General features: G+C 50.3%; 1 protein-coding gene across 4 annotated transcripts; it reads left to right on the top strand.

Annotated features, from left to right (window-relative positions):
• The first annotated feature begins 11406 nt into the window (after nucleotides 1–11406).
• KRT5 (keratin 5) lies at nucleotides 11407–17225 on the top strand. Of its 4 annotated transcripts, none has more exons than XM_023556697.2 (10): nucleotides 11407–11961; nucleotides 12536–12750; nucleotides 13527–13587; nucleotides 13704–13799; nucleotides 14455–14619; nucleotides 14988–15113; nucleotides 15407–15627; nucleotides 16425–16459; nucleotides 16894–16998; nucleotides 17035–17225. In XM_023556697.2, exons 1-10 carry the CDS (start codon nucleotides 11407–11409, stop codon nucleotides 17223–17225), a joined length of 1770 nt encoding a protein of 589 aa, XP_023412465.2. The 4 variants fall into 4 exon arrangements, with proteins under 4 accessions (XP_023412465.2, XP_023412461.2, XP_064140256.1 ...); XM_023556693.2 differs by having other exon boundaries at nucleotides 16894–16956; nucleotides 16987–17225; XM_064284186.1 differs by having other exon boundaries at nucleotides 16894–16956; nucleotides 17011–17225.
• The last annotated feature ends 691 nt before the right edge of the window (nucleotides 17226–17916 follow it).

A 17916-nucleotide genomic window follows, 5' to 3' on the forward strand; every position in this document is an offset into this window, starting at 1 on the left:
TTCTCAGTATTGTATGATTGTCTGCCATTTTGTCATCTGATGTGATTTCCCTATGTGTTGTAAATCCTATCACTATGATGTAATGAGATGGATTAGTGGCAGTTATATTGATGAGACCTACAAGATTAGATAGTGTCTTAAGACAACCTCTTTTGAGATATAAAAGATAGAAGCAGGTAGAGAGACAGGGGGACCTCATGCCACCAAGAAAGCAGCACTGGGAGCAGAGTGCGCCCTTTGGACCCAAGGTTCCTGTGCAGATAGGTTCCTAGTCCAAGGGAAGATTGATGAGAAGGACCTTCCTCCAGAGCCAACAGAGAGAGAAAGCCTTACCCTGGAGCTGAAGCCCTGAATTTGGACTTCTAACCTGCTAGACTGTGAGAGGATAAATTTCTCTCATCCACTTGTGGTATTTCTGTTATAGAAGCACTAGATGACCAAGAAAGGCATGTTATCAGGAGGGACCAGTCCCTAGAGAAGGACATCATGCTTGGTAAAGTGAGGAGGTCAGCAAAAAAGAGGAAGAACCTCAACAAGATGGATTGACACAGTGGCTGCAACAATGGGCTCCAGCATAACAATGATTGTGAAGATGGCACAGGACTGGGCAGTTTTTTGTTCTATTGTACATAGGGTCACTATGAGTCAGAACAGACTTGATGGCACCTAACAAAAACAACAATTGAGATGTTAGTTTCCTGTACTATCTTCATGATTGTCGGTACGTTTAAGTCCGTAGTTGTAGACACTGTGTATTTTGAGCAGCTTCTAACCTAGGGAACTCATCTCCCAGCACTATATCAAACAGTGTCCCATTGTAATCCATAAGGTTTTCGTTGGCTAATTTTCAGAAGTAGATTGCCAGGCCTTTCTTCCTAGTTTTAGTCGAAGCTCCACTGAAATGTGGGTGACCCTGATAATATTTGAAATACTGATGGCATAACTTGAGTATCATAGCAACATGCAAGCCACCACAGTGTGGTGAACAGGCAGGCAGGGAGAGTGCAGGCTCTGTGAAACCTGAGGGAAGGTGCTCCTTTCCTCAGCCAAGGAAATTTTTGGATGCAGACCCTGCCTCAGACATCTCAGATTCTTGTCCCTGGGAAGCAACTGCAACCTTGACCTGAGTAGTCAGAATGAAGGGTGTGGCCAACCTGCTGCCAGCCTAAGGCTGAGCTTAAATTCTGGTCCCAGACCAAGGCAGGTAATTGATGGTGCTGGAGGCCTTTGGAGGCTCCCGCCTAACTGAATCATGAGGTGGGGCCCAATTTAGTAATCTGAACCTGCTTTTGGGAGCTAGAACATCCACGCTGGATTGGTTTCCTGGGGTAGAAAACCCAAGATATCACTTATGCTGTACCTTCCATTTCCATCAGGGGTTCTTCCCTTCCAGTGGGAGAAGTGTAGCCCCACCATGCTCATTTTCCTGGAGGGATGTGGAGAGGAAGTAGCCGTGGGAATCTCAAAAGTGCTCAGGGTGAAGGGGAGGACAGAATTCCTGAGCAGCCCAAAGCTATTTTCAGGTGAAAGACTCTGTCTTCAACTTTTGCTCCCAGCTGAGCTCATTATAATATAAACACATTAGGCATGCCCCTATTCTTCTCAAGGAGAAGAACCTCTGTCAAAACACTAACACAAAAGGCGCTCTTTCCTCTCTGCCAGCCAAGGGGGCCATGGGAAGATGGACAGAGCCCATTCTGTTCAGGGATGAACCTCTGCCTGTCTGGGGAAAGGGTGGGACTGGTTTCCACTACCTACCCCCAAGGAGCTGGTCCACTGGGAAATATCTCCATTTGTCCACAAGACCATTGTCCTCAGGGAGCCACCAATCGTGGGGTGACAGTCCAGGACAAACACATTCTTCACCAACTGGCACTGCCACTTTGCCTTTCCCAAACCTGTACCTGTGAGTAGGCAATGGGGAGAGACCCCAATGCGGACAAAGGCAACAATGGGCAAAGTCAGTTGCCCAGAAAAACAAGGCTATTGAGCTAAGAGACCAATCCCCTCAAGAAACCAGGACGAATTCTGGTAGCATGCTCTTCATCACAGAGGATAGGCCCACCTCAAGAGACAAGGTCCCAGAGTCAAACCAGCTAGGTGGCATTGGGGCTGTTTACAGGCTCAGTTCGTCTCCCCTCAGCTGGTGCATGAGCAGCTGAGCATGTCGATCAGCTGTCACTGCTTCTGCTAACTCTGAGTGGGGCAGAAGAATGTGGAAGGGTAGTAAGGGAAAGGGCAGTGCTGAAGAACGTGGGCCCAGAGGCCCAGTCCATGGCAAGCTCTCAATATGAGAATGGTGGACAAAAGCCCCAAATGAATACAGACTCTGGGGCAGAAAAATATAGACCTTCAGCAGAAAGTCTCCAGTGGCTGGTGAATGTAACCTGCTCACTGTTGTTCCATAGACCTGGTCCAGGGCCTGGAGGTACAAAATGGAGCTTAACGAGTGTCTGTGTAGTGGGCATGTTAATGAGATAAAAGACGATCATCCTCAGGAGGGCAGCTTTTTGGAAAGGAGCTGTGAGGGGCAGAATTCAGGAGGAAGGAGAGGATTCAGAGGCAAATATCTTTGGAGGACCATTATTCTGCCTAGAATAGATGGTAAGGTAGGAGGAATGGTGAGAAGGGGGGACACAGAAGAATGAGGAGTTGAGTAGAAGGCCAAAAAGAAGCTAGTGTGTGTTCTTGATCAAAGGAGAGCCAAGCCTCACTGAGGGACTGAGGATAACCTCTGTTCTCAGGGTTAGTGTGAGATCATTTTCCAGACTCAGAACAATGGAGCCATGTTATATCTGAGGTCTTGCAGACCATAACGTGTTATTGTTCTCTGTTGAGGGCAGTGTGCCAACCTGCAGGAGGCCATTGCTGATGCCAGAGTGAGGGGGCCCAGCCCTCAGGGATGCCCAGGTCAGCTGGCTGCTGGAGGCTTCCCAAGAGGGTTGGAAGGTCATGACACTCTGGCTGTAAGACATCAAGATCCATTGAGTATCTCCAGAGCCCTGGACAATAAGGCTGTCCCTTTCAGGGAGTCCTGAGGCATGAGGAGGCCAATGGGTGGGGCAGACTCAGAAACCAGTTGGGACTTCTGGGTGGCTAAGGAGGGAGGCAAGGCATGGCGGGGGTGGGGGGAGGGTCATCATGAATAAGAGCTTTTGTTCACTCCCTGGCACATACCCTGCCTAGGAAGGCTAATGGGTAAGTGGAGAGCACTTGAGCCTAATAGATCTAGAGAGTTGGGAAGTTCCATCTTGCAGAAGGCACTGTGGTGTTGATGACTCCAGTAGTGACTACATGGGTAGAGCTTGGGGCTTAAGGGTGGCAATCTAGTTAGAAGGAGGCAGCGGTCTGGCAGACTTGTCTCAAAACTGGTGTGCAGAAAAGCACACAGGTTTTGTTCAGGTGGTATGTTTATTTGAGGTGGCTTTGGTGTGTGGGGCTGCTGATGGAGACTACGGGGGTGCTGGGCTCCTCAAGATCCCCTTGGCACCTCTACTGTATTCTGGTTGACAGTATAGATTCTTGGAGAAGCCAGACCTGGGGTCAAGTTACACCCTTGACACTTACTAGCTGTGTGATCTTAGGATGATAATAGCGATTATTTCCTGTGGATAAAGTGAGTAGTAAATAACACAGTGCACAGAAAGTCTTAGCACAAGGTCAAGCACTTAGTAAGGACTCAATAGCCATTCATTTCCAGAAAGGCTAAAGGAAATCAGGCCCAGTGTCGCCAAAAGAAGTGAAGTTACATATCTGAATGAAATGGGGCTAATTACTTTTCTGAGTGGGGTAGCCTTACGAAAAGAACTGGTCTAATGCCTACGAGGACACTGGATAGCTTGGGCCATTCCAAAGGATCAAAAATGCCAAATAACCCTCAATGTCATCCCATTCCACCTCCTCTTGCCCGTAGCCTCTACTCATCCTGTGGGTCTGTCTGGGTGTCTTGGCCATAGGTGGTTGTGGGGTTGGGAAAATGAGGAATAGAACAAATATCTGAGGCCTGAACCAAAACATCAGACCACATCCAGAGGTGTTGGGTGTCAGGGGAATTAGTTGTCAGACACATCCCAGCCATCTGGAAGAGACTGCCCCAGAAGGCATCTGGTCCTCTTCCCCATGTCTGGTGCCAGAGAAGCGGAGAGATGAGTGATAGTAGGTGACCCCAAGGGTTGTTGTAGAGGATGACTCCGACCCACTGAAGTCTTGCCCCAGTGTCCCAGCTGTCCCACTCAGGGTTCTGGCAGTCCAGAGGGGGGTCTTCCTAAGGGTCCATCCTCTTGTCTCTACTCAGGGATAGCGCTTCTTCTCCTTCAGGGGAGCTGGGGAATGATGAGATACACTGACTGGCTGAGTGGCGTGTAAGGCCCTCTGCATTTTCTGCCCTCCCAGGCTGCCTGGAGACCAGAACCTCCACTGAAATGATTCTCATCAAAGTCAAGTCATGGTCATGGGCCAATAACCACAGCATCAGCGATGATGGAGACAAAGGCTCTTGGAACCATATTGGCTTGGGTTCATATCTATACTCTGTCACTTACTAGGTGGGTGACCTTGAGTTAACCGTTTAACCTCTCTGGGCCTCAGTTTTCTCATCTACAAAATGGGGATATTAATAGATCCACATCATGACTTTGTGAGGATTAAATGAAATAACATATCCAGAACCATGCTTGGAGCATAGTTGGTGCTATGTAAGTGTGGCTATTGTTATTATCATCAGTCATTTCACAAAGCACATACCGGGCACTGACCCATTCCACATTTTGAGCTGTTTTGGAATTGTGAAAGGTCCAGAGTTTCAGAGAGAGACCCAATTTAGCAATTGTTCCTCCCATTTGGAAGAGACTCCTTGAGGAGGCATCTGGGTCTAAGCTTCAGGTCTGTACCAGGAAAGCCAAGACACAGAGAGAGAAAAAGCCAGCACCCAGCAGGGCCAGCTACTCCCACTGGCGTTAAAGCAGGGTAGTGGGTGGGCATTGGGCTGGGTGTGAATAGCTGGAGGGTGGAGCTGAGGCTGAAGGGCCATGAGAACCCAGGGACTTGTGAATGGAACAAGAGAGGATGGGCACCTTTGACAACTATCTCAGAGGACATGGGTTTGACTAGGGTGCCAGCTGAGAGCATGGACTCTGAGCCCAAGTAAGATGGAGTCATATGTGGATTCTCATTCATTATGGAGGTGAGAAGGAGCAGGGGTTGGGGAAAGGGGCAGCACAGAAAGGGGTTTCCATCATTCCATTTCTTTCTTTCATCTGTGGTCAGTGTCCACAGAATAGTGGGACCTTTGGCGGCCTGGCTTGGGCAACCACTTTGGGGGGAAGATCCTCAGTGTTGGCTTTGGCTCAGAGGCCAGGTTCCTCCTGGGAAGACCCAGGTCAGTGCCAAAAGTTCCCAGGGCTCTAGATAGGGGAGAGGTGAGAGGTAGAAAAATCACCATCGCCCATGAAAGCCACCCGTCAGCCCCCTTAATACACACAGACCTCTCTCACAGTGGTCTTCTGGAATTGGTTCTCTAAAAGGTAACCTGGTCATGCAACCTTGGAGGGGCAGATACATGGGCTCTTGCTCTGGCCCAGGTGAGGCAGCACAGGTAATGGAAGTACGTCGTGGAACAGGAATAAGGTGCTAGTCTGGCTCTGACGCTACCATGCTGAGGGATTTGGGGTTAAGTTCTGCACCTTTCAGAACTTCCATCTCCCCCTCTATGAGTGGATCACTGGGGGTCATCTGGGCATGGCTAGAAGGGAGTACGGAGGAGTCAGAGTCAGAAGATTTCCACGGGAAAGTCTGGCCAAGGCTCACCTTAGATGGCCTATGGGGACTGAGTTTTTCCTGAAACCAAGTCAGGTGAGATCCTCCAACCACCTTTGCACACCCACTCCCAATACTAGTAAAGAGTATGGGTTGCTCTCATGGGCCTGGTAAGGAGGTCCAGGGAGGAGACCCAGCCCTGACCTCAGGCCCAGAGTCTGAGGGAGGAAATGGGGAATGACAGAGAGACACAGGACCAAGGTCAAGAAGTGACCCTGTGTCTCCCCATGGGTCTGAGCTCTGCGAGGGGGGAGCAGTGTCCGCCTATCTGTCTCTCTCCCCTCACCCCAGCAGACCAGTGCATAGCCCATCACAAGTGCTCAGAACATGGAAGAAATGACTGAATGACTGGTACGCCTGTTTCTGTATTCTTTTCTCAGTTGCTTTTGACATTGAGCTTCTCTTGAAAAAAAGCCTTAATCTGTTTTCACTAACCCTTAACAGTGATTACTGGTCCAAGTGGACAGTAAGCAAGGCCAGTGGTCATGTGTCTACGGGGTCTGAAGACAGGGTCTATGAAAGTGCTCAGAGGGTGGGGTGGGGCAGGTAAGGTGCCCCTTGGCTTTGAGGACTGTCCAACTCCAAGTGTATTTCCTCTGGGAGAGGTAACCATTCCAGCCTCAATAATGCCCTTAACTTTCTTTCTTCCCCATCACATTACCACTGTCTCTACTGACACCACACATGATTGGTGCTCACCCATAACCAAAGGGAAAGTCAGACTGAAACAAGACTCTCTGTTCCCTTGTCCCTTGCCCAACCATTCTCAGGACTAGGAAGCTGGGAGCCAAGCAGGATCTCTGAGAGAGGGCAGCTCCAGTTTCTATCTGTCTTGGGTGAGCCTTTCCACTCCCAGTTAGCTACTGCAGAGGGAATAGAAAGGACCAGGGAGAAAAGGAGCATGGGCAGGTTAAGAATGAACCAAAGTTTGCCTCTGTTCCCCTAATCCCATTTAGGATACAAGCCTGGCATAAATCAATCACATCCCAGCCTCTCCATCGTTGAGAAAGGCTGCAAATTCCCAGAGCACTAGGCACTCTCATAGCCACATGTAAGGACCAAAGCAATGCAAGGAGAAAGGTAAAAGCCCATGTTTCTTTGTTCATTATTTCAGGTCTATATGCAAAGTTCATAGCACAGTACCCAGCACGTGGTACACGCTATAGGTGTTTATTAAAGAAATACCTCCCTCTACGAGAAAGCAAAGCACAGGCGTTTTGCTGTATATCCTTTTTTTAGTCCCTCTGACTAATTAAAGTATTTGTTGATTTCTAGCCCATAGTTTCAATCAGCCGAGGGGGATTTTCAAAGGCTTTAGTATGCCACTGGCAAAACACCCTTCCAAGGAGGGAAGAACATTCCCCAGACTTGCAGGGACCTGCTGGAGGGATGCTGAGAGCTCTTTCTGCAGCACTGGCCTCGCAAGTGCCAATCTCCTGCTCAGCCCCAGGGATGGGGGCCAAGGCTGTTCCTGCAGCCCCGTGCATGTCTGCCCCACCCATCCTGCCTAACCCCCAGCCGGCTCAAAACAGAAATGCCAGCTTGTATGGTCCCTTCCAAAGAGCTCGGGCCCCTTGCCTTCCACACATGTAGACAGTGTTTGTCTCTCTGCACCCATGGGGAAAGTTGTGCAGTGAGTGGATGAGCAGTGTGTCCAGGGCCCCAGAATAATTCAAGGGCTGGATTGGAACCAAGACATGGTCCAGTGTGGGGCCATGAGCTTTTCAACCTATGCTGTGACCCACAATTTCCATAAAGCCCTTGCACCAGAAAACTCAACCCCAGTGGATCGGAGCCCACTTGTGATCCCAATAATGACAGCAGGCAAATGTCTCCAAAGTCCACCTGAGCCAAAGCAATAGTGACTTTACTTCTGGACGTTTGCATTTCTGTCCAGGCTAGCATTCGGACTTGGGGTCTGAAAGTCTTAGAGAGGCTGGGTTCGATTCCCAACCCTGGGGGAATGGTGATGCATCCAGCTTCCCTGGTCCACAGAGAGACCAATCCCCTTTGTGCCTCTGCAACCCTGAGAATCCCACTGAGAGCAAAGCAGGGACCCAGAGTTAGGGTGGGAGCAGGATTCCCTTTGGCTCTCGGTGGAGGCAGGAAAATTCTTCTCTCCAGTCCTCCCTGAGGCCAGGGCTTTGTGAAGGGTTGTCTGGGGCTGGCTCAGTGCTCCATTTGCCCTTCCCCAACCTGCTGAATCTGGCGCAGGACTCCCAGGTGGGGCTGCCAGGCATGGCCCAATGATAGGTTGACTCATTCCTCAACTATTGCTTCCCTGCTTTCTGCGCTGAACGTGTTATGGGATGGAAGGTCTGCAAAGACAAGGGTACTTCAGCTTTCTCTCCTGGGTGGGGAACTGGGGGCTGGGGCAGGGCCTGGGGGCTGCTGTGGCTGTGAGCTTCTGTAAGTATGAAAAGTCCCAGAGCAACTAGTGGGCTCAGGTGCAGAGGACTCTCAGGGCCAGGGAGTACAAGAGGAATGGAGGGGAGGCCAGGAAATGGAAAGTCATGAGCTCTGTCCTCAGAGAGTGCCCAGGCTGGAGGAGAGGGAGACCCCCCTCTGGACAGGGACCCAGAGACAAAGGGGTGGACAGGACCCTTGGCCTCAGCATGGGCCTCACACAAAGACCTGGAAAGAAGTGGAGGGACATGACCTTCTGTCTGTCAATTCAAAAACTGTGTGCTGAGCACCCCCAGTGTGCAATGCTGGGCTGGGGACATGGGACACAAGGTGAGCTGCAGTGCTCCCCGACCTTGAAGATACCTGAGGCACCGTGAGACCTAGAGGGTGTGTGCAAAACCAGATCTGTGTCCTAATAAAGACATACAGATGGCAGTGGCAGGTCTGAGGAGAGAGCCTCAGGTACTGCTGAGTTTGTCTGATCCTTGCCCTGAGGACACTTGGACAAATACTACTCCCTGCCTGGTGTCTGTAAAGGGCTTCCCTATTTACACTGTGCTGCCCATATTCTATGTCCTCTGTACACCCTGTGAGACAGGCCACAACAGTCCTCTGGTTGCTCCCACTTCTCTGGTAGGGAGCCCAGAAGGGCCAGCCACTAGACACCACGTAGCCCTCCCCCCATTTTTTGCTGATGGGGAGAAAGATGCCCAGAGAACTAAGGAACATGTCCTACCAAGTCTCAGTAATCCCTCTGTGGAGTGCCCAGCAAAAAGGCTGCTCAGTGTAATCCCTCTCTTCCTGCCACAGTGAGATTCCAGGCTGGGGTGGGACTCTCCCACAAGGCATGGTGCTGGTGCCTGGTTTCTTGTGGGGCTCATCGCCATTATTTACAGGGCCCAGGCCTGGCATCAGGGAGGGGTTGCCCTGCCGGCTTGGGGGAGGATTCCCACGAAGCTCGGACAGAGGAGTGCAGCTTTCCCCCATGAGTAAGGCACCCAAACACTGTCTGCCACAGTTACCTGTCACGCACACGCCTTTTGTCCCTGGCATCTGAGTCCCGAGCTTGGCAAATTGCAGTGATTTTCACACTGGCCAGAATGCATTCCTGCTCCTTCCACAACACGGCTGGGAGGAGGGTAAATGGGGAGAAGAGAATGTCCCAGTGTCCCCCGAGGGGTGGGGCTCCCTGCAAGGGCAGTGGGGACTGCACCCAGGAGCCTGTGTGTGTGTGGGAGGAGGGCGCCCTGAGGGTGATCTCTCAGTGGAGCGGGAGGACTCATGCTAGATGCCCCCAGACATTTGTTTCAAGCTTGGTCTATCCTATCAGGGTTGAGAATCCCTAATATGTCTCAGGCCCCCCAAGACACCCACATCTATTCCTGGAAAGACAATAAAGTGTGAGATTGGTGAACTCAGTAAAACCCATCTCTGAGAGTCTCAGAAGGTCTCCAGGAAAGAACCTGAGGCTCATTGCCCAAGACCTGCAATGCCAGCTCGGGCTATCGGCCTGTCGGCCTGCATTTATCTGTCAGCTGCTTTCTCAGCACAGCCCTCTGCTGAGCAATTGCCACCCCGGCTGAACCCGCTCCTCACAGAGTCACTTTCCCACAGCCTTGGCTTTTTTGTAGCTAACCGCAGGCCCTGGCTAGAGATTCCTGAGCCTGGGCTGGGTCCAGATTCCTCTACTCTTGAGAGTGAAGCCCCTCAACTTAGAGGCTTAGGACCCACCCTCACTCCACTTTCAGCCCTGGCTCAGGGTTACCCCCATAACTCATTGTGGGGCCAATGAGAGTCCTGGTGCTGTTTGGATGAGGCAGAAGAGGTGACCCACTTAGGTATCGTGCAAATTTGGTTAACGCATTCAGCTGCTAACTGAAAGTGTGAAGGCTCAAGTCCACTCAGAAGCAGCTTGGAAGAAAGGCCTGGAGATTTAGTTCCAAAAGATCACAATCATTCAAAGCCCTGTGGAGCACAGATCTGCTCTGAAACACATGGGGTCGCCACGAGTCTGTGTCGACTGAACTGCAGCTAGCTTCGGCTTAGGACAGATGCTTGCTCAAATCTAACCAGAACCTTCTCTTTTCCCTCTACTGCCACAACCCACCCAAACTAGCCCTACATAGGGGCTCTTATGGGGTCCTGTCTGAAGCCACTGTGGCAGATTGTCATGCCACAGCCTGGTCCCCCCAATTGCTCTGTCTTGTGTCTTTGGCAGGACAAGCCATGGACTGAGAATTCCATTTTCCATTCCCTTGGCCGTGAAGGAGGCTTTGGGTTGGCACTTAGGGAAAAGGCAGCAATTCCCGTTGCTTGGAACGGGACGGCTCGCCCGCCGTTATAACAGGTCGGCAGATTCTCAACACGTTACTGACAAGATTAGAAACTCCTGCAAGTATGTGTTTGCGGCGGCCTCCAGCCTGTATCAACAGATTCGATGATTCATTTCTTCCCTAGTAGAATAGCTGAGAGCCTGCTGGAACATACCGGGGGGGCAGCTCCCCCTGAAAAGAGACGCGACTGCCAGGCTGAGGCTCAGGAGTTTTTGTCAGGGGACACAGGGGATCCCTGGGTTTGCTAAGCCCCCGTAACGTCCTGTCAAAAAGCAAGCAAAATGTCAAAAGCCACAGAAAATGCTGAATTCAGAGGAGTTCTACCAGGCAGGGGGCTCATGTGGCCCCCGTTGCTATCCCCCAACCTGGAAGAGCACATGCCTGTCGTGTCTGGGCTAGGACGGTCAACACTAGCAGTGGTCCTGTGAGGGTCCCTCAGGACACTGACCAATGCTCCCTTGCTCCCTGGCATTCTCGGTCTGCTCACAGCCCCCGGCCCTGTCAGTGAAGAGACATTGCTGCTAGGGCTGCGGAAGTGCTGCCAATAGATCAGCGCTGCAAGGCAAGGTTATTCCTAAACGAGCTGAGCCTGGCAGGAAGAAAGAGTTTGCACCCCACACCACCGTGCAGGTGTGCGGTGAGCTCACAGCTGCCCCCCAGCCATGCCCAGCCCACTTACTTCATCATTCACATCTCGACAGCTCTCCAGCCCAGCCCAGCTCTGGAGGGGATAAAAGGGGCTTGCAGGTCCCAGTAACAGAGCCACCTCTGCCTCCTCCTGAGCTCTGTTCTCGCCAACACTTCCCAACTCCTTCAGCGTCCAGTACTCTTGCTCCACCAGGAACAAGCCATCATGTCTCGCCAATCGAGTGTGTCCTTCCGGAGCGGAGGCAGTCGTGCCTTCAGCACTGCCTCGGCCGTCACCCCGTCTGTCTCCCGCATCAGCTTTAGCTCCGTATCCCGGTCTGGGGGTGGTGGTGGTGGCGGCTTTGGCAGGGTCAGCCTTGGTGGGGCTGGTGGAGCAGGTGGCTACGGCACCCGGAGCCTCTACAACCTGGGGGGCTCCAAGAGGATCTCCATCAGCGCTAGCGGCGGCGGCTTGAGGAACCGATTTGGTGCAGGTGCTGGAGGCGGCTATGGCTTCGGAGGTGGAGCCGGGAGTGGATTTGGTTTTGGCGGTGGAGCTGGTGGTGGCTTTGGGCTCGGTGGTGGAGCTGGCTTTGGAGGGGGCTTTGGTGGCCCTGGCTTCCCCGTTTGCCCTCCTGGAGGCATCCAAGAGGTCACGGTCAACCAGAACCTTCTGACTCCCCTCAACCTGCAAATCGACCCCACCATCCAGCGGGTGAGGACCGAGGAGCGGGAGCAGATCAAGACCCTCAACAACAAGTTCGCCTCCTTCATTGACAAGGTGAGACAAGATCCCTTGGACAAACCATTGAGAGTCTGCAGTCAATGCCAAAGAGAGTGGGAAGAGGGAAGTTATGCCTGGCTTTATGCAAATGCCCACATAGTTTGCAGCTACGTGCTTCCATTTGTTTTTTGAACCTGGATTTTTTAAACAGACTGGGAGCTTGCCAGGGAGGGTCCGGTTTCTTCCCAATGCAGATGTGACAACATCAGGGCCCTATGATTACTGTTGGGCAGAGAGATGAATTCCAGGTCTCATGTAACGGGGACAATTGCAGAGAAAGATAGATGAGATCATTGGGCAGCAGCCTGAGTGCCTTTGTGGTCACCTCCGCACTGAGCCACCCTCTGGCCAGCCGTCCCTGATGCTATCTGTGCCCTAACGCATGTCCTGTCCCCTCTAGAAGAACAAGGCTAGGCACGTCACTCAGGACCTCCCCTCCAAGGCTCAGGACCAGGCACCCCAGATGGGAAAGTTTTAGGGGGATAGAGTGAGGTGGGAGAGAAAACTGGTCAATGAACCACTGAAACATGAAGCATAAGTTTCTCCACCTTCAAACTCTGCTCCCCTCCAGGTACGGTTCCTGGAGCAGCAGAACAAGGTCCTGGACACCAAGTGGACCCTGCTCCAAGAGCAGGGCAACAAGACCGTGAGGCAGAACCTGGAACCCTTGTTCGAGCAGTACATCAACAACCTCCGCAGGCAGCTGGACAGCGTCCTTGGGGAGAGAGGCCGCCTGGATTCGGAGCTAAGGAACATGCAGGACCTGGTGGAGGACTACAAGAACAAGTGAGTTAGGGCGGGGTTGGAGATGGAGGTGGGTGCATTGTCTTCTTGGCATCAAATGGGCTTTATAACCAGACATATCTTATGCCTGTGGGCTACAAACCTAAACCTTCCATGGGTATCTACAGTACTGTTAAAAAAAATTCCAGGTTCATGTTTAGAATGTTCCAGTCCTAGGCTCAGCCCCTCTGTCAGGCACTTAGCCAACAGCCAGAACAACAGCCCACACCCTTGGCACCACCTGGTGAAATATGCAATCATGTAACCCTTACTCTTTGAGACTTCCCTCCCCAATATGCTTAAAGGAAACAAAATGGGCCTCCCCTCAAAACAAAACAAAACAAAAACCAGGCACTGATAGCATAGCCCAGTATCGTGTTTCAAATAATTTCTTTAGTCCTTGTGAACCAGCAGCTGGGCACCTCCTTTTTTGTTTTATTTTGATGTTCTGAGAGCTGAAAAAAGTACTAGAGAAATTAACTAGAAGTAGAGTTAAGGGAGAAACAGCGTAGCTCTTCTACAGGAATATTCTCGAAGCAACTGAATTATAGCAATAATACCATGAGTATCTGGTAGGCAGTTACAGGGAAAAGAGTGCCCTAATGGGTAAGGACCCTGCCCAGGGGCTCAGGCTACCAGCGCCCCTCTCTGCCTCTGCCATGTGAGCAGGCCCTTCCCAGTGGGGGAGCAGGCTCATAGTTGACTTGGCTCAGTGAAGACCCCAGGCCGCACCTGCCCCTCCCCCTCTGACCCACACTCCCTATTCCTTTTGCCACCAGGTATGAAGATGAAATCAACAAGCGTACCACTGCTGAGAACGAGTTTGTGATGCTGAAGAAGGTGCGTGCGGGTAGGAGAGAGCCTGTAATAGCCTGTAGCTATGCTCTCTGAAGGGAGTGGTTCCTTTAAGTCAGGATGGAAATCTGATGCAATGCCAACCATCCCTGCTTCTCTAGGATGTGGATGCCGCCTACATGAACAAGGTGGAGCTAGAGGCCAAGGTCGATGCACTGATGGATGAGATCAACTTCCTGAAGCTCTTCTTTGAGGCGGTGAGGAATGTCCTCTATTCAGGACCCAGACAGATGGCCACCGGTGACACCCAGTGATTAAGGCCTTCGGGTAGCTGGGACTCCCCAAGCTTGAGTGACTTTCGCTTATTCCTAAGCTGTGGGCACAACTCTGTCTTTCCTACCCCTTTAATACTATCCGTTGCTGTTAAGTAGATTCTGACTCATAGAGACGCAAAAGGGCCACCAGGCATCCCGTTTAATGCTATTTACACTTTATTCTTTATAAGACTAATTCTGGGGGAAAAAAACTGTTAAAGCACAAAATCCTTTCAACAATCATTTTGCAGAGTGAGGCTTAGAGTGAGTTATTGGAGACATAATTATACCTTTCCTGGCTACCTTCCATTTCTCGGATACTATCCCCTCTTTTTTTCCTTCCAGCGTGACAGGCTACAGAGATAGATTCTTTTAAAATAGTTCATGACCCAAAAGGATTTGAATCTGAGAGATTACATAGTAGGAGTTTCTCAGAGTCTCAATGATTTGGGTTGTTCAATTAAGTTCTCTAATTTTGTAATGTGAGTGGTTATTTTTTTCTCAAGTTGGTACATCACATCACAATGAGAGGAATATTTGAACGGAGCTGACATTAAATACCACAGAATCCTATGACTGACTTCAAGTCTGTCTGCAGGAGCTGGCCCAGATGCAGACTCATGTCTCGGACACGTCCGTGGTGCTGTCCATGGACAACAACCGCAGCCTGGACCTGGACAGCATCATCGCCGAGGTCAAGGCCCAGTACGAGGACATTGCCAACCGCAGCCGGACAGAAGCCGAGTCCTGGTACCAGACCAAGGTGGGCGCCAGGGAGAATGTGTCTTGAGTGAGAGATGGACATGTGTCTAGGATTCTAGACCATGACATAATGTTAAGGATGGGGTCCTGAAACCTGGTGATGCCTCTTGGGATGGGTTATGGAAACAGCCATGTATACATTTCCCACATAAATCCAAGAACCTTAATGAAAATCTCACCTTGAATCTCACACCAGTGTCTCTAGGGAAGCAAAGGCACTAAAAAGAAAATTATTTAAGACCAGGTCCTTGTTGGCAAAGCCTAACCTGGCCCCAGAATCCCAGATAATTATAACATTTGCCATTTCTTTGGGATAGTGCTGTCCATGCTCATATAAGCTCAATCTTTTCTCTTTTCTGGTGGCATCAGTACGAAGAGCTGCAGCAGACAGCTGGCCGGCATGGTGACGACCTCCGCAACACCAAGCATGAAATATCCGAGATGAACCGGATGATCCAGAGGCTCAGAGCCGAGATCGACAATGTCAAGAAGCAGGTAGGATGATATTGAAAGAAAGCAAGGAAGGGGTCTGAGGTATGAAAGGGAAGCCTATTTTGTTTTGTTTAAATTTTGCATGTGTGTGTGCGTGCACACACACGTAGCTAGAACAAGTACCAGTTAGTGTCTCAGTGTTCCACCACCCCCAATGCCCAGGGCAGATGTACTGGGTTCTACCTGAGGCCCCAGATAATTTAGTCTGCTTGACCAGAATCTCAGAAAGAGGCATCCAAGGCCTTGCTGAGCCACCAGTGTCCCCATTTCTCCTCTTCCTTCCTTTCCCTCTGTAGTGTGCCAACCTGCAGAGCGCCATCGCTGATGCTGAGCAGCGTGGGGAGCTGGCCCTCAAGGATGCCAGAAACAAACTGGCAGAGCTGGAGGATGCCCTGCAGAAGGCCAAGCAGGACATGGCGCGGCTGCTGCGTGAGTACCAGGAGCTGATGAACACCAAGCTGGCCTTGGACGTTGAGATCGCCACCTACAGGAAGCTGCTGGAGGGCGAGGAGTGCAGGTGGGTAACACCTGGCAGGCATCATGAGCCCAGGATGGCCTCTCATTTGATAAAATGGAGTTTCTTCTCCACTACAGGATGTAAAATGTACACACAAGGAGCCACAATCTTATGCGTGATAATTATGCATAGGGTTTCAATCTCACACATGTGAATACAGCTGACCCCATATAATCTGGCCACACTGTTTTTTCTGGTCTCATTCCTCACCACCAGTATTCTTGGATGCTTCTTTTCTTCCAAACAACTAAGCAACTCACCAAATGTGTCCTGAACTTTGTCCATTTTCTGCTTTTGCTCATGGTTTTCTCTCAACCTCAATGCCCACGTCATACCCACCTCCAGAAGCCTTTCGTGATTACTCCAGCTGAGTTAAACTCACCTGCCTTTAGGTTCTCAAACTACTTCTTTTGTGTCAATCTTCTGACACTGACCATGGTCTACTTTCTGTTAGAAGGATTTCTGTCCATGTCAAGTTTTCTCATTCTATGAGTAGGTTCCTACAGGGCAGCACTGCATTATACATACACATATTTCCCAGAGCCACTTACTCATGCTTTCCAAGTAATGGATAGAGGGGACCGTGAATTATAATCTTCCTTCAGCAACCTGTTTCTAAGTCTTCTTCATTGGAAAGTCTTTCCACAGATCTATCTCTTGCTCTAAACAGTTTTTTAGGTAAGCAGATTCTAGTTTATGGAATGAGCTCTAAAAATGACTATGGGAGTTATCCACATAGATTTAATGCTATCTTTTTTTGAAGTTTTTAACTGTTATTTCAATTTTTCCCCTTTCAGACTGAGTGGAGAAGGAGTTGGACCAGTCAATATCTGTAAGTAACTCTTTACGATAATAATGACGATAGTATGGGGGTATATCTAGATAGCTGACATTCCTATCCCGGTATATGGTTATTTAATACACTTAGTAAGAAGCAGATGATGGAAGGGAAAGAACACAGATTGGGACGTGAAGCAATATGGTTCATGTCTTATCTTTTAAAGGTTAGGATTATAAGGATACTCTTATACTTCTTGAAATCTCACCTCCCAATTCCCCAGTACGTAGCACCATTCTTTGCTTACTACGGTTACCATCTTTCTGCTAGGGGCCTTAAGTAAATGACTCCAGTCTTCTAGGCCTCATTTGCTACTCTTTAAAGGGGGCCAGGTTTAGTGCTCTAACAACAGCAAGATCAAATAAATTGGGCATGTGGGATCAACCTAACAGACTGGTCTCACCAAGTTCTTTCACTTTTTCCTGCAGCTGTTGTCACAAACAACGTCTCCTCTTCCTACGGCGGTGGCAGTGGCTTTGGGGGTGGCTTTGGTGGAGGTCTTGGCGGAGGTCTTGGCGGAGGCCTTGGCGGAGGTCTTGGTGGAGGTCTTAGCAGCAGTCTTGGTGGAGGTGGAGGCGGGAGCTACTATTCCAGCAGCAGTGGTGTCGGCCTAGGCGGTGGACTTGGCGCCGGAGGCTCTGGCTTCAGTACAAGCAGTGGCCGAAGCCTGGGAGTGGGCTTTGGCGGTGGCGGCGGCAGCAGCTCCAGCGTCAAATTTGTCTCCACTACTTCTTCCACCCGAAAGAGCTTCAAGAGTTAAGAATCCTGCACCAAGTCACTGCTCCCAAGTGCAGCAACCTGGCCCATGGTGACTATCTCTTCTAGCTAGTTGCCCAAGCCAAAGTTTTCTCTTTTCTGGAGTGTAGTCTACTCCAATCCTACTGCAGAATCACATTCTTTGGTCTGCTAGAGTACCCAATCCCGTTTCTTGTCTCCCGTGTCACAATTTTATGTTCTGCTTCAAATCAGCCTTTAAGTCCCTACAGCATAGTCTTTGATGACAAAAGAATCTAAAGTTTTCCAGTGTCTAAACCATCAAAACAGAATCCTCATCCCATCTCCCCAGTTCTTTTTGGTTCTGACTACCTCCAGAGTCTGTTCAAATAAAATGCTTTTATAATATAAGATGTTGTGCAGAATTGTTCTTCAAGGTCTAAACCCAGTCTAGAGATCCCATGAAAGTTAATCTACCCAGGTTTGATTGGTTGGTTCTGTTGATAATTTACAAGGAGAATGGAACGACATTAAAGGAAAACTGGCCATCGTGGGCGATCCAGAGGCTCCAGGAGGCATGAGAGGAGGTTGCTAAATTCCCTACAGTGAAGGAGTCTCTGGAGGGCACTAGCAGAAGTGTTTGTTGTATCGTGATTTGGACAGTTCTAGAGCTTTTTGTTTTTTTTGGAAGGGGCCCCATTCAAGGTGAACTGATCTGTTAGGAACAGCAGAAATGG

Source organism: Loxodonta africana, chromosome 4 (genome assembly GCF_030014295.1).
Source record: "Loxodonta africana isolate mLoxAfr1 chromosome 4, mLoxAfr1.hap2, whole genome shotgun sequence".
Classification (NCBI taxonomy): Eukaryota; Metazoa; Chordata; class Mammalia; order Proboscidea; family Elephantidae; genus Loxodonta; species Loxodonta africana.